At 40.4% G+C, this 27,679-nt stretch overlaps 1 protein-coding gene across 3 annotated transcripts in view; it reads right to left on the minus strand.

Moving 5' to 3' along the window:
• Nucleotides 1-9,030: 9,030 nt before the first annotated feature.
• The window catches only part of WDR7 (WD repeat domain 7), a 355,196-nt gene continuing 336,547 nt past the window's right edge, over nucleotides 9,031-27,679 (minus strand). For all 3 annotated transcript variants that reach the window (XM_046671781.1, XM_046671782.1, XM_046671779.1), the window contains 2 exons: nucleotides 17,622-17,726; nucleotides 9,031-11,859 (listed from right to left, as the gene is read on the minus strand). In XM_046671781.1, coding sequence (XP_046527737.1) covers nucleotides 11,656-11,859; nucleotides 17,622-17,726 — 309 coding nt within the window. In that variant the 3' untranslated portion in view covers nucleotides 9,031-11,655. The remainder of the gene's footprint in view (nucleotides 11,860-17,621; nucleotides 17,727-27,679) is intronic.

Genomic DNA, 27,679 nt, shown 5'->3' on the forward strand with positions numbered 1-27,679 from the left:
TGAATGTCTCTTTTTATGGGGGAGGAAAACCTTTCCCAAAAGTACTCCCCTCCCTTGGATCAGACCAGCAGCATAGTAGTTAAGTTCACGGGTTCAGATACCAGGTGTGGACCTCTGCACCATTTGTCAAGCCATGCTGTGGCAGCATCCCACATACAAAATAGAGGAAGATTGGCACAGATGTTAGCTCAGGGCCAGTCTACCTCACCAAAAAAAAAAAAAAAAAAGCAGCACTCCCCCTTAAAACTTTTGAATGGCTTCTGAGTCCCCTTAACACCCCCTTGACCTCGGCCTACATGATTCTACACAATCTAGATTCCCCGCTCATGTGACAACACGCCTGGCTCACCACCTGCAGTCCCACTCTTCTCTGCCACAGGGCCTTCACACGTGCCACTTCCTTATCCAGGAGGTCTTCCTCGTCCCCTGCTCCTCAGCCATCTGGCTCCTTCTCCTCTTTCAGAGACCCGCTGTTGACTCTGCCGCCCCATCTCTGGTTCTCAGGTCCCAGCCCTCCCCTTCCTTTCTCCACAGCTCGTGTCCTCATTTGTGGTTGATTTATCCTCTCATCCCCACAGCCCCCATCCCATCACACCAGAATGTGGCCTCTGTAAGGGCAGATAGCACAACTGTGTCCTTCACCACTGCAATCCCAACACGCAGTTCACTGCCTGACACATGGCGGATGTTCAATGAATATTTCCTGAAGGAATGAATGAGTTTAATTTCATTGGAATCTACCAGAATGTATATATTCAAAGGAATGTTTGTCTTAATGGTCCTCCAGTCTCATTACTCTACAGTCAAAGGACATATTCCCAGGGCCAGATACTTGTTTCTTTTCTCTTTTCCTTCCTCCTCTGTGTCCCCATTGTATCACTGTATCCTGGGAATAAGGCTCTGGAGACAGGGCTGGAAGAGAAAAAGAAAAGAAATGAAGTCAGGGGTCAGGGGACTCAGGCAGCTGGGATCCAGCGACGGACAGTTGAAGCACTTAAGAAAGCAGACAGAGCCCTGGTCGGCCAGGGGAAGCCACCCAGAACCAGCACTGGCCTGTGTCCACCGTGGGGACACTGACTGAGCAAAGCATTGAGAACCGCTCTAATTTGGACTGGCAGAAGGACTGGGCGCTGTGTGTGTGTGTGTGCGTGTGTGTGTGCAATATGTATAATGGGCTTCACAAAGTACACTACATTAACCGGATAGCTTTCGAGACGCATAAGCTATGTGAGTGCCTGTGCTGTATTAATTTAGCCTTCTCTGGAAATGCCTGGAAAATAATAGGCATTCAATGAGTCATTGAGGAATAAATAAACGAAGATTGAATCTTGAGGTCCTTGGTTTTTTATTGAGGTCAATATGAGAACGGAGCACGTCTCTCCAGCTACTACAAAACCGGCCTTGAAGAGAATGGCCGTCAATGAGACGAAAGAGCACCTTGGCTCAGAATCCTAGCTCCACCTCTAACTGTGACCTTAGGCCGGTTCCTTACCTGTTGCTGTATCAGTTTTCTAACCTACAGACTGTAGACTAACTCGTAGGATTTTTGAGAGGCTTAAATGAAATTATATATATCAAACATCTAACATGGTCTTAATGTGTTACTTCTCCCTTCAAATTCTCTTATTTAAAGAACCAGGCAATACATTCCACTCAGAAGATAGGGATAAGAATTTGGTCTTTCCCTATGCCCAGACTGGGTCCTCACTGTATCAGATAATTAGGACTATTTAATTTACCTCTGCTCCAGCTGTTAAGAAATTTAGAGCCAAACTGAATGGTAAACTGCAGTGTATCACTCAATGCTTTCTGGAAACCTCATCCACCTGCTTCCTCTAAGAGGTTTGGAAACAAGAAGCAGAAAGCTAAGTGTGAGGGGCCGGGAAGGAAGTGGGTGATACAGGAGCAGATGTTTGCCAATAAAGGGACAGGCGAAGCACATCTGAACCTTCCAAGACAACCCCTTGACTCACTAAGAAAGAGACCTATGATTTGTGTGTCACGGAGTCAGGGCCTGGCAGGTACTTTAGCACCAAATTTGAGTGATGCGGGCTCTTTGGTGAACACTGGCCAAGTAGAGTAAATAAGTTGTGTACTTCTTCTGTCTGCCTGGGAGCTTCCTGAAAATTTGATTTTGATTCCATTTTAAAAATCTTAAGTTTCTGGAGTGTGTTATATATATACAAGTGACTCTCAGCTTATTAGCAAATGGCTCTTTGGAGAAGAGTATTCTAAGAAATAAGAAATGGCAGCAAAAGCCAGTGGGAGAAGGGGTCAGAGAGATGTGGCCCCAGGAAGGCAAGGGGAGAGAGCAGTTCAAGGAGGATTGGCCAGCAGCTCCAAACGCTACTGAGTAATCAATGAAAATGAGGGCCCATTTCTGTAAATCAAATTCTATTTCCCCAAAGTTAGCCATTTCATAAGAGGGAAAACTGGTTCTTGAGTTATAACAAAATCACTCTGTGGAATGTAGCAAATTTTGCAGCTCAGACATTTTAACTCAACCATTTCATGGTGAGATAGATTATTCACACTTGAGAATCAACATAATTACAGTCCTTTTAAAATTTGGCACAATGGCCATAAATCCAAAGGAAAAAAATAATAGCTTTTATGGCTTAAATGAACCCGAACCTTTTCTATTCTACTACATTTCCTTCTGCTTCCAAAAGAGGCTGGCTGGCCGGCCCCAACAGCTGGCTTCTCATCTCCTGCCATTTGAGGGACCTTGGAAGAACAGAGAAGGTTGGGCCTTGACGACAGTGTGGGACTTAAATACTAGATATGCCTTTTATTAGCTATGTGATCTTGATCATTTGTCTTACAAGACCTGCAATTTTTTCATCTGCATAAAGGAGATAATAACTCATGGCTTTTTGGATTAGGAATTCAGCAGAATAATGAATGCACTTAGTATAGTGTCTGGCACAAAATAAATATTTAGAAATGTCAGTTCCCTTTCACCTCTCCTCTTCACTTTTTAAAAGTGAGCACTTTGTTCTGGGTTGAAGAATAAAACACAGCCAAAACCCACCAGCAGCTGTGAAGCTCGGGTGGCCCTTCAGAGATGCCCCAAACTGAGGCAAGGAGGGGTGAATCTTTGTACCCCAATGACCAGGTATTGGAGGCAGCTGCCTTTGGGGAGAAGGGTGGGGCCTTGAGAAAACTGGCTGTCTTCAGCCTAGGCAATTCTGAGGACTGTCAACTGAGAGATGTCAACAACCAACAATCCAGCGCCTAGGGCCCCAGCATCCACCACAGTCACCCTTTGCCCCACTCAGAGCCACTTGCTTTGAATAAATTCTGGGAGCAGCTCTTCTAGGATTCTGGAGGGAATTTAGAAATATTAGTGGGACAAACTACAACCCTTGACGTTGCAGCAGATCTCGAAGCCATCACCAATACACATTGTCTTCTTTGGTATCCATTCTAAGCTCCCCTTTCCCTTGGCAGAAAGCTCTACTAATCTTGGCAGATTTCTGTCAGCTAACCCAGATCCTCACCCATGAGGGGTCTGAACTCCTGATAACCATACCCTTCAGGTCTACAAACTAGTCAAGGGATTTTGACTTTTTAGGGGGCAGTTGCCTTCAGCCTCCTGTTACCCATTTTTTATTTTTTAAGGTTGCATAGATTGAGCCCCTGTTGGCTGCCCTAGGGATGACATGTTTTATTCATTTCTAAAGATCTCAGCCATTCAGGCTCCTCTGGCTACCACTCCAACCTTGCTGTTCATTATGATATTTGCACCCATTGGGTCTCTATTATTTCAGGATCCTATCGTCCCCATTGTGATCAGGAGCCCATTCTGTAAGGGCATCTTCTATCCTCAGCCCTGGCCTACAGTGATGGGGCACAGCACATTCTCACTAGCATATTCCTTATTGCCTGGTAAACAGAATGTCCTCTGGCCTTTCTCACAGAGCAGTTATCTCGTGGTTTCTGGTTTTACATCGCTTATTTTCTCCAGTGTTCGACCACTCTTAGCTTTTTCTTTCTTTCCACCACCATTCGCCATGGCAGTCCTGGCATTTCTTCCCAACTTCGTGTTGACCACCATTTTCTCCAAACCTTGTCCTGGGTCCTTGCCAGGGCCTTAAATCCCATATCAATAAACGCTCCTTTGTCTCACTTTATAGTGTCTCCCTGTGACCCAGCACCCCCAGACTTCAGTCCCATAATTCTCCCAGTTTCTGCAGGTGCATGCTGGCTTGGTCCTAGAGCTCCCGCGGGATCTAGTTCGTTTCTTCTCTCAGCAGGCCCAAGTACTTCTGCAGCCAGGTTCTACTGTGAGTGAACCTTAGCTAACTGGTCTGATGGCAGTGAGAGAGGGTGGGGGGCATGCGTGTGTTTGCAAGGGAGAGCCCTCTACATCATCCTCAAGCAAAGGAGTGGGCCACTTAGGCAGGCCAGGAGGGTTCGCTGGAATCTGGGGATTCAAGGATTGTTCAATTGCATCAGCCCAGATAGCCCCATCCATTTCAATCGGGGCTCTGACCTTGGAGTGGCAAACCTTTGGAGCCTTTCTTCAGCCTCCTCTGGAACTCTGCTTCACAAAACAAGTCCTGGGCCTAATCCTCAGCTTATGTTCAGTTGCAGGAGATGAGGCTCTCCCTTGATGCTGCCAAGCAGTCTCTCTGGCTTTCACATTTAATCCTTAATTGGGGATTAATCACCCTCAGCTTTTCATCATCTTTTTTCAGTGTGCCCAGCAACAGCCATCCAAGTCCATTATCCTTATAATTTCTATTTTCCTTTACTTCTCAAACACATGCCACACTGCACCCCCCAGTGCGTCCCCTTCCATCAGAATGCCAGCCTAATTCACCATCCATGAAAGTTTTAACACTTGCACGGCCCCAGCATGTCAGAGGCTATCCATGATCACCAATCACCAGTGATGGGATCCTCATTGCCAGTAGCTCAGTGGGTGACCCAGCTCTCAAATTCCCAAATCTCAAATCTCAGGCCATGCTTGGTACCAACTGCCATAGACTGGGTTCTCTGGGTTGCAGACTATGAGATAGAGACCTGCATAGAGGAAATTTATGGAGCAGTGTTGTCAGGATCAACACTGTAGTGGAGTGAAGGAAACAGGACTGGGCAGAGGGAGAAGCTGGACTGCAGTGTAGTTCATAAAAGCTTCAGCCAATCCCAAGGGGCATCCTGGAGCTGGGATGGCCCTCCGAAGTTGTTCTGAAACAGCTAGGGCCTGGGCCTTTATACCTCCTCCCTGACTCAGCATTGGATGTGGCTGCACCCAGGAGAGGGAGCATTACCTTGGAGCTCTCTGGCTGTGAGGCAATGTCCAGGGAAGATGTCCACAGAGCTATCAGACACCAACACTCCCAGCAACCGGGGGAATAAATGCTCCAGTCCTAGAGTGGGAATTGGAGCAGTGGGAATCCAGGCAGTGCACATGGCAGGCATCCAACACACCATGCTATCTACATACCAGAATATCGGATAAGAGGATGTATAACATTTTTAAAGCATAAATAACAACAACAAAATGAAATCTGGAAAACTAATGAAAGTCAAAGAAATATTTTATTAGGGTTTTTGCCCTAAATTTCTTTTTAAGGGTTTTTGACTTCAAGATCTCTGGTGCCTTTTGGCCCAAGAGTCTTGTCTTTTGTAGTTGTATTAAGTGAAGAGCCGTCTATATTGTCGGTAGTGCCCACCAAATGCCTCATAAGTTGTAGGTTTGAAGTAGTTTATGTAAGTTCAGATCACATAATTTAGACTTCCATAAATTCCTACCTCATTACCTTCCCTCTGTCTTCCTAATTAATTTGCTTATTCTTCAAGGCCCAGACCAAATGCTTCCTCTTTCTGAAACCTAACTTGACACTCCCCCACCAGAGTTAATCACTCCTTTTATTCTCACAGCTCTTGCCCATCTCTGTTTTTAGCACTTATTCCATAGTGCTATGGTCCTTTGCTAGATTGTGAGCTCATCAGTGAGAGGAAAACAGAAGACAGAACGTATGCTTGGCATATACTAAGATTCAATAAATGCTTGCAGACTGAATAAAAATGTTGCATTGTGGTATCTTTAAATTATTCATAAATTTTCACTAAAACTTAAAATGCTACTGAGTGGGCCAAGTTTTAGACAATACATTTCACATTTGAGTAAACTGAAGTGTTAAGTGATTTTGGCAATTGTTGAAACAAGAAATGTTGACTGCAGAATCTACATATTTAGTTTCTTTGCTTTGGTGATTTCATTAAACCTACCCTGTAATACTTTGTCGTGAGTTTTGTTCAATCCTGATAAATGCATATTTTTAAGATACTCATTTAAATAATTCAGTCATCCCTGATGCTAATATGAGTCCTAAATTTAATGTGGTAAACTAGTTTCTTTTGGAAGAATCAGTCATAACTTCAATACCTATAATCAACCAGTCCCATCCACTGGCATATATTTTGGCATTTCCTCAGTGTCTAGAAATTTTGGTGAGAAACAAGATGGTAACACATGGCAACACGGCAAAGAGTCTCGTGAATGCAGGTAGACCTACAGACACTTCCTTTTAGGTAAGATGTCCAGACATATTATTGGAGTCTACATAGAGATAAAAACACAACACAGTACAAAAACCCAATGTTTTCCAAAGAACGCAAGTAATTTACAATCTCATTTATCCATGCTCAATAAGGACTTCTAAATGTCTACTAAAATATTAGCTCACATTTATCGAGAGCCTTTTACTATGTGCTGCTCTTGCAAACATTTTACAGGCATAATCTCACGGATTTAAGAAATGCAATGCATATTTACTTGATATCTACTACAAATCAGGCATGTGCTAGATTCCTGACCTTCTCTGGGAAATTTCAGAATTATCGAGGAGTCTTGGCTGGCTGTGTGCTCCTTTTGAAACAAATGAAACTAAAAATCTCCAGCCAGATCTATCTTCTCAGAATAGAGTGGAATTTGTTGTTGTTGTTGTTGGGGAAGATTCACCCTGAGCTAACATCTGTGCCAGTCTTCTTCCACTTTGTATTGTGGGTCACCGCCATAGCATGGCTGGCTAGTGGTGTAGGTCTGCGCCTGGGATCCGAACCCACAAACCTGGGCCGCAGAGGTGGAGCATGCGAACCCAACCACTACACCACAGGGCCAGCCCCTTTCTTTTTAATGAGAAAGAAGGTACATAAATTAAGGCTATATTTTCACTGTTATTTAAATCACCAAATAATTAGGATATGTTTACAACAGGCCTGCTATTACGCGTCCATGAGCAAACAGAGGGCTACTTCAGATACTTCAGAGTACTCAGGATTCTCTTGTCCTTCTGAGCTTGGCTGGAAGGTATGGGCACCATTTGACTTCTTCATTTTCTTATCTGTAGGAAAAAGAAGAATCTATATCCATTTGATGGAGGTATCTGTCCACAGAATGAATGGATCTAATCTTGCTGGTCTACTTCCTAGAGAGGCATACGCCTCTCACTTAGAAGAGAACTAATTAGAATACTTTTAAAAGTAATTTGCTTGAAGGGACTTGGGAAACTAGAGACAATTCAAGTTCCAAAGGTACAAGAACTCTTTTCTCATGCATATGATTGGACCAAATGTGAAGGAGGATCTATGATTTACGATGTCATCACAGCAGGATCAAGACGAATCAAAAAACAAGATTCTGAGATGTCAGCACAAAATGATGTAACCACTCAAAAAACAATTCACGTCCAAGAAAAAATGAACAGAAACAAGAAGTCTAGCCTCTTCTTTAGGCATTCAATATTCATGGTGCTGCTTCTATAAAATTTAAAGTTTGATTAAAGCGAGACGATAATCTCAAAGCACACAATGGTGAGCTCGGTTCATTTAAACGACAATTACAAGCACAAACCTCTCTGTAGTATTTTTTAGCTTGTAAACAGCCAGAAGAACTGAACATCTAATTTTTGAAATTCTTCTGGCTTTTCTTTTTGACCTTTGGTATTTGTATGTATTGACGATCTCTAAACCATTGTACAAAAACACCTTGAAGTGTCAAGCTTTAAAAATGAGTCTTCTTTTCTCTTTCTCTTGTGCAGCTTGGATTATCTTGGCCTTGTCAAGATACATTCTCTAGTTAGAGGCTGGAAATATTTCCCTCCTGGCTCCAAAGTATTGATTTTTTTCAACACTCAGCTCTGTCAGTCAGCCGAAGGGGTGAAAGGTGAAAGTTCACCCAGCACTGCTTGGCTTTACCTTCCTATTAATGTCATGCCCTTTCCACATTTGATCAGTTTATGCGATCACCAATCATATAGAACTGTTACTGCCCCTATTTTCCCTATAAAGGATACATTTAAGTCATTGGGAGATGTTAAAACAATTCCTGGGATGGATACTGGGCATCTGAATAGGGCCAAGGATGCTGCAGCCAATTCCTTGAATGGTTATCTATTTCCTAAAGAAAATTATACTGTTAGTTGACGACTGACTCAATTCCAGTTGTTCTATATTCTTATTTGAAAATTAAAATACATTCACTACTTACACATATAACCTTCTGTGAACAATGATGACCTATTTTGTTACTTTTGCTTTTTCTGAAAACCAATCACACCATTTATCTCAGGGATTCGAATTCAACTCCAAACTGAGTATTAAGTGAAATGAATTTAATGATCTCAGCCCAGCCTCCTACCTTGGGCAGCCAACCTATGTCATCAAATCTGACAAGATATAATTTGGTACAATTAATAATCCATTTAGGGTGAAGATAAAGCAACATGCATGCAATTCCCTTGCCCAAACCACAGAGGGTGCTGTTGAGTTTCTGGTAGGAGTGTTTCTCTGGTTCACACTTGCGCTTTGTTGGAAAAGGACTTCCTTCTCTACTGTTCTATTGTCCTCTGTGAACAAGTTTCACTTTCATGCAGCTAGCTCTCCAGGGAAATGAATAATTAGATGGAAATAGAAGGCTTAATTTGGTTCCAAAGAAAGGTGGGGGGAGAAAGCATATGGATTTCAGCTGAGAATGTTTAAGAAGAGTGAACAATGTTTTTAATGAGAAAAACAATCGTCAGTACAATTCAGTTTTATTTAACACACATATGTACACAGGGACATTCAGCACGTATAGAATCTATTGGTGCAGTCATCAAGAAATGTCTTGAGAGGCAGACATTTTAATTCACTTGCTGTACACAGAGTTCAATCATTACATTTTCATACAGGTGTCACGCCATGTCATCTTTTGCTTGCAAATTACCAATGAAACCACATACGTCTCTACATTTACAAGGACAGGTCCAAATACACTGCCAATGAAATCAATAAAACAGTAAAAGCGTACACTGGGATGACAATACAAAGTTTACCTTAGTGCTGAGAAATCTAAGCTGTGATGAAGTTTGGGACGGTGGTTGTCCAAAATAGCCAAGGAGAGATTTGTGTTGACAAGAATGCAAATATTAGTCTAGCAGTTAGAGATATCTGTCTAATTATCAAATATCATCCACCCCAGAGTTTACAATCATAATATTCTATTGGCCAATTAATTTTGGCTGCCTATGCAGACAGAATGTGTCACAGGCTGGCCTATGCCCCATGCCCAGGGATTCTGCTCCTTCAGGCCTCACAGCTTTGTCCTAAGTCTGTGTGCTGAGCGCCATCCATGCATTTGTGGTGGCCTGCCTCCCGGTCTCACAGCTTCCTCCTGATGCACTGAACATTTTGTTTTAAAAAATCTCTAAGGTCTACTTTTACTTCATCATTCCAAAACAGCCTGTAGAATAAATTAACCCCCATTTAAGTTCACAAAGTAAACATGTGCTGGGTATCCAGAAGACGTGGGAGCCCACTGGAAAAACCGACGACACCTTTGGTTTACCTCAGGTTTCTCTAGCTGCATCAAACACAACAGCATGTTCACCAAACAAATAAGTCTACACTGTATAGTTGTTTCTTCCTTGCAAACTACATATATAATCTTTATAAATACAATGTACATGCATGTGGCATAAATTCACTTTTGAAAGAACACCCAAAGTCTAAAACCAAGGAATAGTACAGGTGTGCCATCAACGGAAAGAACATACTTCATATCAATATGAAAGGGACATTCTATTGGTCTTAATTTCTTAACATTTTCTTTAAAAATCTGTTTCAATAAAATAACAGATGTATTTGTTCCTGGACTGTGATCCTACTTTTTTGTATATTACATAAACTCTGACAATCTATGCCTTTTAAATTAAATGCTCCCATTATTATTTTGGTTCCTCTGTAAATTCTACATATTTTCTCTGAATTTAATAAATAATTTTCTATTTTTGCATTTAATAAACAATATTTGCCCAACTAACCAACCAATCAACAATCAACCAACCAACTAACCAACCAAATCCCCAACTATCCACAGATCAAGGTTTGTTAGGAGCAATTTATACAAAATATTGTTTGATGATATTTTTTCCATTACTATGAGCAAGAACTGGCATAATTTGACATAAGGAGAAGAAAGCAACCTACTTAAAGCTTACTTTGAAGCGTGGTCAACACCCTCATTGCAACGTTTGGTCAGACTAACTGGGAGCCTTCACGTGTTTATAGATACTCCTGGATGCTCGTGCCGTAGTTACTGATTTTCTAGGACGTTTGTTTAAAAGAAATCCTGTCTTAGTTTTAGTTTTTCTTTAATTGATCAGGAGTAGTTTGAAGGCTGAATTATAATTATTACATGATAACTGACACAGTTCGTACACAGGGGAACTGCAGGTCTATAAAGTTTCTGGAAGGAAGGGGTAAACTCTTTCTTAAAAAGATCTGTAGCAACAGACACAAGAGTTTTCTTTTTAGGTATATGCTATACTTTCAAACTTGGTTCTTTGTTACAAAAGTCCATTTAAGAGATTAGTTATAGCGGCTGGATAATTATATTAACTAGATCCTAACAGTGATGATTTCTATTTCAAACTACTAAATACACTATCACTTAAGCAGGATATGAGCATTTTAGAAGATTAGGTGTCTGGGAAACTGTATTCTCCATGAGGAAAAATTTTTTTTGTATATTTCTCAAATATTAATCTCAAATTGGTTAGGTATTAATAAAGAAGGTAGCGGCTAAGTCCTACGAAATTGGATTGAGTAATTTGCTAGCAATTACCAGAAGAAAAAACCCAAGTATACACACAATCTTTTTGGTAAACAATAGCATGTTTTAGGAAATCAAAGGAAAATAATTTTGATGACTAGGACTGCCACATTACCTCAGAACTCAACATCAAAACCACCAGGTTCAGGCAGCACTTCAGAGGGGGGGGGTTTAGCTTGAAGAAAATGCTGATCTGGGCTGAGAGTGCAATCACAGTGTTTATTGATTTTCGGGCTCCTAGTGCACCAAGCAACAGGAGCGTTCCCAGGACCGCTGGCTTCCCCTCCCTCTCCAGCTGGGAAAAACGACCTAGTGACAGAACGGCCACATCCTGCAGAGCGATGTGTGCTTGCCTCTGAATCAATAGGTGGCACGAGCAGGAATCTGTCCCCGAGAACCATGCAGAAGTGACACAGACCCGGCCGCACCCCTGGATGACACTGGTGCGGGCAGGCACTGCGGAATGATCCAGTGAGAGCAAGGACAGAGGAATCTCGGCCTAGAGGATTGAAAGAACTAAGCAGCAGTCACGGCAGCAGACAGCAGCATTAGACCATGAAGCGGTGCTCCCTCCCGTCGTGGGCCATGAGGATGACGTTGCGGTTGGAAGTCCAGATGAGCCGGGCCAGTCTGAGTGCGTTGTGCGAGCCGGGGGAAGCCGGCTGCACGGGGGGCACCTGGTAGGTTTTAATACAGCGCAGCTGAGGTGCCGAGTTCAGCATGCCGATGCTTCCCAACAGTGAGGTATTCATCTGGAGGGACACAGGGACATGAGAGCACATGTGTCATTTAAAGAATCATTTCCCTATCCCCACCACAGAGTGGTTCAAGTGACACACACTTCGGGTCACTTTTCCTCCACAATGCTTATTCATGTTCATCTGAGAGTTTATTCTTCACTTCTAAAGGGCTCCTTTCAGTGTATTTGAAATTGTTCTGATGCTGTTATAGTAAATGCATAAATCCAGAGAAACTTCACTTTGTGGCTAGAACTTGACAGCAGGGAAAGTCCATTTGTCTTTAAGAAGGGGGTTGAATTACACATGCTAATAAAAGGGTTCAATCAGATATTTGGAGATTGCGCGTATTTCAAACCGCAGACCCTTTTGTTCTTTAACAACAGTGCTAACTGTACCCTCGAAGGATGAGTGCGCGAAGTCAAGTTTTGGGACTTATAGTTAAAGAAAATGAAGCAAAGTTAAGCAGTCAACAGCGTGACAGGCTACAGGGCCAAAGGTCAAAACCTAACCCTCTCCCCATCTCCACGGACCGACACCTTCCCTCCTCACCTGCTGTTCTTTTTTTTTAAAGCTCTAGTTTATTTTGAAGGGAAAAGCCAAAATCAGCTTGCATCTCAACACAGCATGTGTGGCTCACTGTTTTGCTACCATGCTAAAGAGAGTATACAACACTACTGGCAATACGTTTTTATGAGCTGGTGATTTCTACTTTTTTGGTGGCTTTCCTGAATTTGATTTGAATTTTAAGTTCTCTTAATTCATTCCCATAAATGAAAAAAGACATGGAAATTATGGCTCATGAACAACTAGGCATTCAGGTCAAAGTGCTAAACACTGAACGGCCGTAATCTCAGTGAACTCGTATCTCAGCAACAGAGTCTGAAGACTCTTTACGTTCGAAATATTACTTAACATTTGTTTCAATATACATCTTTTGTGCTATTGCAAATCACATGGAAAGCACACTAAAAATCAAGAAAGAGGCCTCAGAAATAATATTTTTCTTTGCACTAATTTTCATTTCCATTTCTTCTCCCCAGTAATACCTCTGTCTAAATGTGTAACATTCTGGGGATTGGTGTGAAGCATGCAGCTTAGGATCCAATGTATACGAATGGTTGACAGTGGAAACCCTGGCAAATCCTAGGACGTTTAAGATGTGCTATTGCTGATATCATGCTCTGCATTTGGATCAGGGCAAAATACAAGCCATTCCTTTCTCTGGCCCTTCTCAGCAGCAGGATGGTGTCAGAGGGCGTAAATCATAGCATCTCTAGCAGGATGCGTGCAGGCTCCACTGACATTTTCACAATTTAAATCATCTTGAGTAATAACCCTTTTAAGATGACTAATGTTACTGATTTTCCTGCATTAATAATAGTGCCGAACACAACACAGAGGTGAAAAAAAATCACTAGTGTACGAGGTCACGTTTTAAAACCAAATGTATGGTTATTATTAACTCTTTCTGTTAAAGTTCAGATCACATTTAAAGCCAGGCAGTGCCTTACTATCATCTTCCAAGAGCCTCTTTCCTTGCTTCCTTCTCTTCTTTTTCCAGAAACTCCATAAGAGACAAAAATCAATGCCTTATTGCTTTCTGGAGGTTCCCAAACAGTTTAAATATAAATAATGATGGTAAGCTTGATTTGATAGTTCTCTTGTACAAAAAGTAACAGTACATAATAATTTAGTCTTCTTACAGCACAGATCTAAATGATCCAGAAAATTGCTGGTTAAAATTAATGGGCATCAACAGGCATCCTGTGCTTTTAAAAAATCTAATTTTCTCAGTTGATAAATAACTACAAAGTATCTTTCATTCTCTATGGATTTTCTATGGAAATGTGTATGAAGCTTGATTTCTGCTGGTGGCTCAAAATGCTAGGGGTATCCAACATGTTCAGACACTTCCTTATTTTCAATTCTTCCCTTCAAATTTAGCCATGTACAAGAAATGGGTTGAGGACTAAAGAGGGACTATCTTACTGAATGCTACAGATGGAGAGATTTTGAAAAGTCCATTATTATAAGCTGGGTTCCCCTTACAAGCTGAGCCATCCCTCTAATGATTGATAAATCATTTGACAAATTGATTGATAAATGCCTTTAGTAGGGTCAAACAGTCTTCCTGCCCCAGAAAAGGGCTACGTGAAAGTCTGTATGGTATATAACTATTACAGCTGCACACAGATGGAACGATGAAGACCTTCATACTAACTATTATTTGTTGCTTCTCAGACCATCCTTTCCCTGTGACCTCTTCAAATTAGAGATGAATCTGAGGCAGTAAGGGTGAGTATTAATTTTTCCAACATGCTTAAAGAACGCTCATTGAAACAATTTATCATTTTGTTATTCAATGTTTTCTTGACCAGTGACTGGCTAGAAACTATGCTAAAGTAAGGGGAATTCAAGTCTTAAATGAATGAAAACTAGCTGGAATTTTAATATTTGGTAACATTAATGTTTTTCTCAATTAAAAATATAAGAAATACTCATTGTGGCAAATTCAAATAATAAAAGAAGTATAAAAAAGAAAGAAAATCCCAAGAGCTCACTTCCCAGAGCCAATCACTAACATTTTGTAATCTTTACAGACCTCCAAGTCTGTATATACACGAGGAGAAGAAGTTTTAAGGGATTTTACATAAACAGGCTCATTTCAAAGGTAGTTTCACAATCTGCTTTTTTTCATTCAATAAAATGTTGAGGGCAATCTTTTTATGTTAACAATTATATATTTACATCATCCTTTTTAAATGACTGAATAGTATTGTATGATGGAATAAATAAAAATAAATGAAATCAATATCCACCTAATTTATTATTAGCATTTCTAAAAGAGGACACATTTGTTGGAAGGTAGTGGTAAAATTTAAGTGAGAGAATTATGGATGTATTCCATTATTAAACTCTCCTTGTTCAAACACCAATGGAGACACTGAAGTGAAATATTCAAATTGTAGGAAAATGCTGTTGGAGTCTCAAAGGGCTTGAAAGGTTGCCAAGTATATCATTCAATAGCCGAGTACATAAACTAACTAAAATGCAACTATGGCTTTTCCTTTTCCTTTAAAAATAATGCTTCACGAAACAAGTCTGTGAAAATTATTTTCTGAACACATACAGACGTAATTCATCAAAACAGGAAGTGTTTTAATGCTATTCTCAGTGTAAGTAATGCTGCACACAAACCTTTTACTAAGTCTCACTTGAGTAATTATTCAACCAATATTTCTCATTAACACTCATTTCTCAGCACAGATTTTAATAGCTGATAGCTGTTGTAAGGTTCTGTATTAATAAGACTTCATTAAGTTTTCAAAATACATTATAGTACATTTACTGGAATAATACAAAAGTATTATCATACATCATTAGAACTAAACAAAATGTATCTAAATAAATCAGCAAAGCCCATTTGGGGAGAGCAGCAGTACAGCCAACACTGCTTTTTGGACTCTCTTTAATTCATATAAAAACCGCTATACTTCTGGAAGAGGTTTTATTATATTTTCTTGATGAGGCTGAAACAATGTTTCTGTGGCTTCCATGTAAATTTAAAGACCACGCTAGGTATAACTGAGGCAAGTAAGAAATGGGCTGCATTTCAGATTCTGACACTGGGCTTACAGGCAGGAAAGACTTGGGAGTTGCCTGAGTTGCTCTGGTGCTCTGTCTGCTGAACACCCACATGTGCAAATAACACAAGGCAGCCCCTGGAGAAGATGAGCGTGTGGATGGACTAAAGGAGCTTGCCGTGGCTCCACTGCGTGCAAAGCAACAAGTAATGGCCATGGGTGTAAGTGTCCTTGGCAGAGCCCAGAGACAACAGCAGGAGCCTGAGAGGAGAACTGGGAGACGAAAGGTATTTCAAAACAATATCATCTAATGAACGACCTTGATCTCTGGGGTACGAAAGATGCTAACCATAATTCCATCAATGAGCTGAGCAGAAACTCTGATAAAAACAGAAAAATATTCAAGGAAGGAATGAACATATTCAAATAGAATCCTGAAGATCGAGATTAGGGGAAAAGGCTTGCCACTTAGAAATTCAGGAAAATACTGGAAAGTTTCAAATCTGGCTAATTTAGGAGGTATTCCTTTATATAAGGAATTACATTTTCTTAGCAGGAAAAAAGTTGAACAAAAAAGAGATTTGTTTTCGTTTATTCCAAAGAAGAAAACATGGACAGAACACAAGCCCCCTGAAAGCAGGGACCCCCACTTGCTGACTTCGTCTCCCCAGAGCACAGGTTGGTACCTCGCACTTCAACACCAAACACACGCTGAATGCATGGAGCTTTCCATGAGCACTCCTTTGGGATTTCAAGTGAAGAGTAAATCGGGAAAACTGGTGTCAAAGTACAGTTGGTGTAGCAGAGACCACTGTGTTAGGCATTCCACTGTTAGCAGAACAAACAGTTGGTAGGGAGTCTCTTTAAAGAGCCGTTGCTGCAAGAGTCCAGTTTATAGCCACCCAACGGACTCACTGTGGGACTTCAGCAGTAAAATCACAAGTCCTGTGGCTAGCTCCCAGGAAAAATGAAGACTGGGTGAGATCTCTAAGGAAAAGAGTTTAATCTGAGCTAATTAAGATGCTGGAGATACATTCTGGAAGAAAGGATAATCAGAAAATACACTGGAAAACTAAATTAGATGAAGAGCAGAAAAAGTCTGTGACAGATTTGGAAATTGTCATGCTTTAATAGCATGTTGTTAATTAAACAATTCATTGTATCTGTTTTACATTTTATTAGCTATTGATTTTTTAAAAACCGGCATCAAGCTGTGCCGAAGTCTCGTTTAAACTTGTATTTGTTTATTTTAGCTTTCCAAGCAATAAACTGATTCTCATAAAACAAACTTGCATCCTAGGAAAGTAAAGGTAACAACAAAATTTTAAATTAACTTTTTTGGGGGGGGAGCTGGTAATGTATAATTTTTTTGTAATTATGAGGAGAAAGGTAATTAAAAAGAAGATGGGATGGAGATTAATCACTGAGGATGAAACAAGTTCTAGTGAAAAAATTAGTTGCTTGAAGTTAATATTCATTTTCATCAGAATTAAACATAGGCACTCTCATGAACGGCCAGTCAATGATACTCAGAGTTTTAAAAATGTTTTGAGAGTTTAGGAATGAGACTATTATGTGGAAAATTCAGAATGCAAACAAAAATGAGATCATATAAACAGGACATGAAGTTAACACGAGGCTGCTTTTTCTCCTTATGCCCTATGCCCTGTTAGAGTTGTCTGAATGCCTTGTGTCAATTAGCAGCCTGAACAGTGCTTCCTCTAATTCCCAATTCCGTTCAGGCCAGGCCTTCAGCACACCATGCCCCTGCTTACCTCTGAATGGCTGTTCCCCCTCCCTAAACACCCACTGCTCCCTACTAGTTACACGGGCCCTTCCTCAGCAGCATCACGTCTCAGCTCAGACATCACTTTCTCTGTGAAGCCATCCCACCACATTACCCTCAGGCTCCTCTCTGTATTGTAATTGCTTACTTATCTACCTGTGTCTGCCTCAGACCTGAAAGCTCTGTGAGAACGACCCCCTCCTCCCAGACTGCTAATTACATCCTCAGTGTACCCTGCAAGCTAGCATCCGGCACATAATCAGCAAGCAATAAATACTTGATATCTGTTGAAAGAAGGGAGGGAGGGCAGGAGAGAAGGTTGGCGGGTAAGCTCAACAGGAAGCCTTTCCTAGCAAAAGCAGATCATGCAGTATACTCCAAAACCCCGTAGCATCTATGCTTACCTGCCAGAAAGAAATGTGGCTGTCAGTGTTTGAGTAGGTGGCAAGATATCGTCCATCAGGAGCAAAGGCCACTGCAGTGATTGGTCCCTTGTGTCCATGGATTGTCTAAAATAAAATGCAGAGTCATAAATTGTACGCATTACACAGAACTATTACATGTACACATGCAAATGCATTCAGTGTTGAACAAGTTATGATATGGATATTAGATACCATTATACTCTTTATTTTATTTATAAAATCAGGTTAGAAAAACAGGAAAGGCAACCAAAGTTGTTTCACTGATGTATGCAGGGGCTTTGATCTTATTCTGAGGAGTGTACCTGTCTCGTAGTTGAGAAGGCAGCATGAGTCCAAAGGAAAGGCATATATTAATGGGCAAACCAATGTGTGAATTCATTTATGTCCATTAGAGGGGATAATTTTACAATTAATTAGGAAGGTAAGAAACCGATCACCAATCTACCCAGGAATGTCACTCATCTGAAATGAAAAACAATCAAAGCTGTATCATGACATCCCTGTTCTGGAAAGAGTTGAACACTATAATTTCAACTCCTTCATATTAAACATTTTTCATGTTTTATGCTTCATTTTCCACCAATAACACTGTGTTTAAATGCATATGGCTGCAACTAGTAAAAATACATACGCGAATATGTTGGAGGTTTGAGCCACATATAAATCAAATACTATTAAAAACAAGTTAACAGGGATAATTTTGAACCTTTGCCAAATAGCTATCATTGATTTAACCATGAATTTTAAAAAAAAAGGAAGTATTTTAGATTAGGTCTTTGATAAAAGGTCTTTACTAATAAAAAATTACACTTAAGTTTAATGATACTAATAGTTATCGAAAACATGGGGATACTAAGCAAATTAGCATAATATTGTATTAACGTCCCTACACTCGACTATTAAAGACCATACCTCTACTACATTAACCAATATGCAGTCTGCTTGCAAGCTGTGGGTGGTCTCCTCCCTCTGTCTAGAAAGGAATGGGGGAGTATGTTCCCTTAAACTAAGACAATACCAGGAAGGTTCGTTTCCATCTGCTACTTTTTGATGAAGAATTGTAAACCTTGAATCTTGCTGGGAGCATCAGGCTCATGATGTGATTCAGTGGTATACATATTGTAAATTTCAGTAAGACTCTTCTCATAATTCACATCTGAGTGATTAAAATGAGAAAAGGAGGGTGGAGAGAGAGATGGGGATACAAGCATGTTCCTCAATGCTCTTTGGATTTTGTTCTTTCCTATAGGTAGGCTTTCAAGGCACTGTGGGATCCAAAATAATGCCTGTTTTCCAGCACTCAGAGAAAAAATGTTATACTGGTATAGAACTGGGCTCTGGGTTGGCAGAGAACACTGCTCTGAGTCAGGCTGCCTGGGTTGCATTTGGGATCCAGTACTTACTAACCACAAGACCCAGGGCAAGTTCTTGAAGTTACTTAACCTCAGACTACTCATGTCAATAAAGCAGGAATGATGATGATGATAGCGATAATGATAATACCTGCCTCAAAGAGCTTTGTGAAGATTAAATGAGTTAATGTATATAACACTCTCCACAATGTATATAATAAGAATTCAATAAATACTATTAATAATTGTGCTACTCCTCCTTACTTAAAGATGACCAGACATATATACCTGAAAGTTGCTAAGAGAGTAGATCATAAATGTTCTTACCCCAAAAACAGAAATGGTAATTATGTGATGGGATGGAGGTGTTCGCTAATGCTATGGTGGTGATCATTTCACAATATATAAGTGTATCAAATCAACATGTTGTATACCTTAAACTTACACAATGTTATACGTCCATTATACCTCAATAACACTGGAAATAAAATGACCATACAAACGCAAGCAATCACCTAATTCAATTACTTGAGTATACTGTTTAATTAAAAAACACAAAAACAAAAAAAACCCCAAAGCATATACCCTAGAATCAGCATCAGTTAGCATACCAAGCGGTCCAGAAACACAGACTTCAGACTGTGGCATTTTATTAAACAGACGTGGTAACTATCCATGGTACCAGCCCACAAATGTGGTGCTAAATTAAGCAACAGGGTAAGCATGCTGAATAATTACTGCAAGAAACCAGCTGAACAGTATGTATACTAGAATGAAAATTGCTGTAGGCAGGGGAAAAAAGTTAACCAATTGAAAGGGAAAAACTGGCCATTCCCACTTACTACGTCAATTTAATAACCTCATTGGGAAAGCATCTTTAATTCTTTTTAAAATCAAGATTCAGTTCTGCTAAAACTCTGAAATTCTACTGAGCCAATGCGAGGCTGTTCTATGGTTAAGAGAGCTGATTAGTAAGGCTTTGCTTTATAACAGAGATTGCAAACTGAAGACACTTAAGCTGAAACCAGATTGTAGATGTGTTTGGTTTGGCTTACAAAATGTTTTTCAAACATGTTTTCTGAGCCCATATTCCAATTCATCAGATATCATGTAAAATCAAGATTCCTACCCTCTCCTGAAACACAGGAAGCTCTGGCAGTCTTGGGCCTTTGTTCGAACATGGTGACATCAGCCAGGGTTGAGTGGAGGTGGCCCCCATGGCCCGGGCATTTGCTGTTCATTTCACCAATCCAAGCCCTGACACAAAAGAGGGCCTGTCTCCCTTATTTCCTTCCTGGTCCCTTGTAGCATTTAGTTCAATCCTTCCATTAAACATATTTGATTCAAGATACCTTCTTCCATGCTCTGGGGTCCCACTATGCATCTAATTGTGTGAGCATGCTAAAAGCTGCTCTAAGAAAAGTTGGTCCTTCTTGGAAGCCACCCAAAGCCCAACTCTGTGTAGGTATGGATTGATCCTTCTTCTGGAGTTTGGGCCTTAAATCTCAAAAGAGAATGCCAAGCCTCCTTCAGATCAGCAGCCCTCCTCAATCAGCAACCACAGTGTGTTTCAGATGGAATAGGAGAATGCCACAGTGACCTGCCAGCAGGTCCAAAGGATGAACCAACCCAGTGGTCTCGTGATGGTACCTCTCTGTGAGGCTAAGTTAGCCCTGTTGTAAAGGCAGAAAACCAGATCCACAGGCTCCTTCAGATAAGTCTTCATGAAATATTTTGTATTATGTCTTCATTTTTTATAGAGGACTGATACTTCAAACATCCACTTAAATATTTGTGTGTCAGTTGAAGATACTCTTCATTATGTTACCTAGTGTCTCTAATAGGAAAGTCTGTGAATTAATTTCATCTTGGAATTTTCTGCCAGGAAAAGGTTTCCAGATAAATTTTGTTGCTTTCTTTTGTCATGTGACAATAATTACATAAACTAACACGTGTTTGCTTTCCTGCCAGGAAACTCAGAACTAAATTTATGCTTATTCTGTGTGTCTAGTAATGAATACTTCTTACTCATTTCACTAACTATTGTCCTGTTTTCCTTTGTTGTTGTTGTTGAGGTCCCGTCAGATACTGAGCTTAATTTGTTGGTTTTTTTAATTCTGCTTTGGACAAAGGGATACTACACTTCAGATCAGAACACATCAACACAGACACACACACACACACAGAGTACATACTGCTCGATGTCCCACAGGGCTGTCTTTTAAAGCGACCTAAGGGAAAACCACAGAGTACTGACTATAGTGTCAGCTGATAGACAGACCTGTTGTCTTGTAAGAAAGCAAGTACCACTCATGGCAGCTCAGAGAAGCTCACTGTTTTAAATGGTTTGGTACATCTGGTGAGTTCATTACAATCTCAGCCTAAGAGGTGCTTCAGCTCTCACTGTAATGGAAATGTTGCCATTGTCTTTTGTTCAGAATCTCTGAACTTCTCAGATCTGTGCAGGCACCACCTGAACTGACTTTAACCTCTATTCTGGCATTAGAGATGCAGCTGTGTGGAGATCACAGCAAACTCACAAGTGCTTTGCGATGGGGCAAACCCGATGGTCGGGATCTTAAATGCTGAACTGTAAAGAACACTTTCCAGAACAACAGGTTTCAAAATAAAAGGTTTGGTCTACTTTTTATATGCAAATGAGTGTCACGTCTTTTTATATTTTTAGTCAAAGAAATTGCTGTCTTGAAAAGACAGAAATAAAATATAAAGAAATTAATCTAATTCAAGAAGTGCTATGAACAATAAAGGAAATCAAGTGATTATCCCTAGGAGACAGAATGCTGAACTGTTCAGCACTCCCTCCTCCTTTTTCTTATGAAAGAAAAGGAACAGAGAGGCAGGATTAATAATGAGTCATACATCCACTTCCCAAACAGTTTTTAACAGACACTTTCAATGTGCTCTGCAAAGAAATATAATTAACCCTTCTGTACAGAGAAGGAAAGACAGGAATTTCTAAAATGATTTGGTCAGCATCAACAGAAGCTATGGCTGTCTAGAATATTCTCTTCAAAATTCCTCTTTACATGATCTCTCTTCGTAGAGTTCTTGATATGCAGCTTCCAAAAGACAAGTTTGAGAATTGAATCCAAAAAGTAGGACTCTATTATATCTACCTCAAAGAATGAACAAGATCAAAGAGAACATTTTATATTTATTTGCAGGTTTTGTCACTTTTTTAAAGGGAGGAAAAAACCCTCAATCAAACAAAATGTTTTCCTACTTTTAACTAAGTGTGAAGAAAAGATATCTAAAACTAGGTAAAATTTTACTATCATAAATACCATTGAAGGAAAAGATTTATAAAGTAATGACTTGTATTTTGTATAACATTTACTAAAATAAACTGAAAAAGAAAAGAACTTGGACTGAAGCTTCACAGCCCCAAGGTTGGGAGTGGCTGAGAGAGGAGGGCTGCCTCGGTCCCAGGCCTTCTCGGGGAGCAGCATGGCTGGTTTTCGGTTAAGACAGGCAGTTGCAATTTAAGGGGTGCTTGAAATGTCTGATGAGCTGAAAATACGTCCCCAACTGGCTGCACACAGTCTCTGAAATTTCTAAAAATACAATTATGCTCTTGGCTGAGGCATTTTTCCCTAGAATGTGTTCTGACACAGAGCTAACAGGATGCACATGCTTTCATGAGGTACAAGTGTGGCGCACGCCTTAAGCTTAGGGCGAGCCTGGATGAAGTGTCCATCTGTGTATGGAGGTAGGAAATGGGTTGGAGATGGGCCGGATATTCAGGGAAGTGAGTGCCTAGGATGTGAGGCTGAGCCCTGAAAAGAAAAGGAGAGGTAACACCAAAGACCTACAAATACTCCTATTTCCCTAGTGCTGGTTGCTCTCAACAACAAATGCCAAGTGAGGGTTGGGGTCGCACTCACTGTTCCTGAAACACTAACCAGACATTTGCTGTCTCTTAACGATCGCAGCCCAAGTCAGAAAAGAGCAGATAAGGAAGGTGGACCAGGGTCTGATTTGCATGCCTTTCTGATATCCCAATACAGGAGGCTGTTGATTTCACAGCTGACTGGCAGGGAGGTAAGTGCTCAAGGCAGAGAAAAGACAAAGACATCGCTCTGACTGACAGCTCTGTTTGTTAGGCAAGGAAAAGACTCATCAAAAAAGGGCCATTTCAAAAGAGTTGAAAAGTTAAGAATTAATTATGTTCAAGAAAAAAATTCCCCCTTTCTTTTCTCTGAAGCAACCAATTCATGAAAATTTTATAATATATTTAAGGTTCATTTGCTTAAGGAAACAAATTATACATTCAACAAATAACTTAGGGAGATAATGTCACTTTAAAAAAAACAGTCTCATCTCTGGCTGATTGGAAGGCTCAGGTAAAATTTAATTATCACGATGAACTCAGCCTTCTACAGCCTTTTTGTGCACAGGCTCTTAAGGTCATATGATGTTGTCACGAACACTGAAAGGTCATCCATTCTTTTCTGTATGTGGACAGGGTTGCCTTAAAGCAGGTCAGACAGAGGAAAATCTGCTCTGTTTTCAAATATCTCTAGAGAAGATTCTAAAACCTCCCCTGAGGACCCTTAGCTGTGTTTAACAATGTGTGCTGTCAGGAAATTTTTCCTTATATCAAAACTAAATCCAAAATGCTACAGTGTAAGCCTGCTTCCTCTTCTTCTGTCCTCAGTAGAGATGGAGAACAGCTGGTCACCAATCTTGGCATGATAACCTTTTGCGGACTGTTACAGCAACTTCCCTCCCCCTTTTATTTGCTGAGGAAGATTTGCCCTGAGCTAACACCTGTGCCAGTCTTCCTCTATTTTGTATGTGGGATGCCTCCACAGCATGGCTGATGAGTGGAGTAGGTCTGCACCTGGGATCCAAACCCATAAACCTGGGCCACTAAAGTGGAGTATGTGGGACTTTAACCACTCAGCCATGGGGCCAGCCCCCAACTTGCTCCTGTATTACTTACTTATTTTTCATTTTCAGGGTTAAAAAAAAAATCTCAGTAACTATAACCTCTCCTCTCAGGTCTCATTTTCCAACTTTTTCATCATTTTTGTGGCTTTTCCTTAAACTCTCTCCAAGCTTTCAAATCATGACATCTTAGAGCTGGATGGTATCTTAAAGGTCTCCTTATTCAACCATGTCTCAAAATGTGGAATTGCAAACCAGACTGAGTGCTGGAACAGGCCACTGGATGTCATTAGAGTTTCTTATAACGCTATGGAGGGAGGCCAGCACTATGCTGATTTTATCAGGAAGCTGCAGTCATGGCTGGTAAAAGCTGGTAAGGTGGCCGACATTCAGAATACTCCCAGTTCTTTCTAGGAGAGGGAGGTGTGGACACCTGAGCCCAATGGATAGTCTTGGTTGTGCTAAAATGCTCCGAGAGGCCTCCAGTGACAAAAACACAGATTTCCAGGCCCTGCTTTCAATACTTTCTACTACACTTTCTAAAAGTCATTTGTACTAATTTTACATTCTGGCAGTTTATTTTCGTTTAAAAATGTACTCCCACTCAATTATTGCCCATTGAGCCCATTCTATTGCTGTCTGTTTCTCCAACTTACCAATTCTCAACACTTACGTCATATCACTTGGGTGCTTAAAGAGCACAGTTTGTCTCATCATTGTGGTCACTGATAAAAATGAATCATGTAACTTCGTACTTTAATTAAAAAAAATGGATTTATCAAAGGTCATCTGCAAAACAGCTTTTATCATCCTTCAAATAAATTTTAAAATTGCATACTAAAAGGTATATAAGCATGTATTGCTGTGCTAGGCACTGCAGAGAATCCAAAAAGCATAAGAAGAAACTGTTGTACTACACGTCTTGTGCCAGGTAATGCTCCAAGTAAGCACTTTTACATAAGCTTCTTAATTCTTACACTTCAACCCTAAGAGATAAGAACCCCTACTTTACAGATGAGGAAACTGAGGCACAGGGAATTGGAGTAACTTGTTCTGATCAGAATCCAAGCAGTCTGGCTCCAGAGTCTGTTGCCTCACAGAATACCAGGTAAAAGAAAACTATAAACGCCAGTCTTCAATTTCTATACACTTGATTTTCATATAACTGGCACTTATGTACTAATATTATACATCAATATTTCTAAATGACTTTCCCATGCCCAATAATGAAGATTCTGAGCAATGTCGGTGGTGCTCGGGAGCTGGGCAAGCCTCGGCCCAGGCAGCTGGAACAAGTGCTTGAGAGCAAGAGCTGTGGTGGAGCTGGGCCTTGCTGGGGAAGGGTCTGCTCTGCTGTCTTCCTCAAGACCTGGGGGCCTGACAGACCCCCGAGACTTAAGCCCAGGTGGCCTGGAGGTGGCGTCCACATCCAGGGGGTTCTAGAGGAAGGTCCTTGGATGGGGCAAACCTCCATTCACGTCCTGGTGCTGTCCTGGTCCATCACAATCTCCCCTGCCCCGCCATCCCTGTGAGGATGCTGGAATGACAGTCAGCACTCCTGGCAGAGGAGGCCGGATCTCCCAGGGGAGCTCACTCGCACCAGTGGTCCTACACACACGTGGGGAGAGGCAGGGTCCCCTGGCACACTGCAACAGTGGGAGATGAAGAGAAACTCTTTTCTCCAACCCAGCTCCAAGAATTTAAACCTTGTAAAACAGAGGTTTGAAGATTAGGAGCTGCCCTGTCTTTCTTCATTGCCTGGCCTGTGTTGGCTCCTCCAGATACCCAGGCCAGAGGAGGATGGTAGCCCCATCTTTCTCATCAGCAGCCTCCCTCCTGGCCCTGGGTGTCTGAAGGTTTTCATCCACCCCTTAGCTCGTCTGTGCCCCAAAGAGACAATACTTACCTACAGGCACCATAAATGAGCACTTCTTGAGGAAAGGATCATTATAAAATTAGGGGCTTGGCTCTTTCTCACTTGGCACACAAAATACAGAAAGTAAAAGTATCGACCCAAATGAAAGTAGATGGTAAACATACTCCTGAAGCTCTCTGGACTGCAGAGGGTCCAGCTTTTCTTAGCGGCTGTCCTGTCTCCTGCAGTGTAAGCACGGAAGCCTGGATGTGGCCCTTGGGCAGTTCCACAGAGATTTTGAATAGAGATTTGAGGGTTCAAAATGGGTTGCTTCTCTCTATAATTTCTTTTCTTGATGGAGGGCCGAGGTGATGCTTTTTATTCACATTATGCCAACTCTGTGTCACAGCATCAACTCGTCCGCCGTGGCATTTTCCAATCCAAGGGATACTGGAACTATTCAATGCGTTGAGTTATTTTCTATCACTATCTAATTGAAAAGAATATACATTCTGGGTGAACGACAAGTAGATTTGGTATAATTTTAACATCTTATTGGAAAATAGATTTAGGGATAAATATAATAAAGTGCACTATCTTAAGTTTTATTATAAGATATAATGCCTCAAGTCAACAGACTTTCTTTGTTCCTTAAAAACAGCTGCAGCATTTATTGCCCATTTCCAGTTAGTGAAAGTTACTGAAATGTCATCTGGGGATGAACTAACTGACATTGATGAATTAAAGCAGCTTGTCAATATCTGCATGTTGCTAATCCTCACGACACAAGCAATAGTTTTCGAAATTTCTTTTGTGGAAAATGATACATCAACATGCATGTATACACACATATTCACACACAACACTTTTATCCAGGAATAGTAAGAACATAAATGCTCAAGATGATTTCACTACTGTAATTTAGGCATTAGTAATAATTTCAGATTTTTATGATAGTGAAGCTTATATATTCACTGATATCAATTATAAATTATCGAAATTAATTTTAAAAAGGAAGGTCTATGAATGAACAAGTAAAGAATAAACATTTAAGTCAATAGTTGTTTTCCAATCTCAAGATGTTAGTCATCCTAACAGCAACCTGTGTTAAATATATGTACTAGTTTTAGCTTTCTTCTGCTCCTATTCAACTGAGGAACTTTTTCAAATTCAAAGAATAAATTTTCCATAAGTCTCATCCATTAATGTCTAAGTCCTTCTTCCTCCTTTTCTGACTGCAGATCAGAATCTGACCACACACGTGTGTGCACACACACACCCCTCTCCTGCTTTATGAGCCCAAATATTTTCAGGATGAAGTAACTATAGGATACCCAATTAAATTATACATAATTGATATGTCCTTTCTTTGACTGTTGAAGTGATCAATTTTGTAGAGTCATCCTTTGGATTTTGCTAAAAATCCCAAACATCACAAACTTCCAACTATTTTAAAACATGATACCACCAAGTTTTGGCTAATAAAGTGATGGTAGTATATTAGTATTGTGAGTGAGACTCTTAACGTCAACAATGATAACATAAGAAAAAAGTTTAGTTAAAGACATAATTCAAACCATAACATTTTTCATGTAATTCAACATTTAAAAATAATTACATTTATTCAAGGAGACTAAAACATTGAATGCTGGATATGATTTAGATAAATGTGGTTCATTTATCTATGAGTAAATGTTAGCAAATATTCATACTGCTGGTATGAAATAATTACAAAACACTTATTAAAGTATAAAACTCGCCTATGTTTAAAAAGTTACAGAAAATGCTGTCTTTAGATCTGGGCAGACCCAAAACTAAATGTTTTTAGTCAGTATTTCTAATATAAATCTATTCAAACCCATGCTAAAAGTCTTTAAGTGAACAAAGTTTTGCCTTTGTATTCTTGGACCATGAAAATT

Source organism: Equus quagga, chromosome 9 (genome assembly GCF_021613505.1).
Source record: "Equus quagga isolate Etosha38 chromosome 9, UCLA_HA_Equagga_1.0, whole genome shotgun sequence".
Lineage (NCBI taxonomy): Eukaryota > Metazoa > Chordata > Mammalia > Perissodactyla > Equidae > Equus > Equus quagga.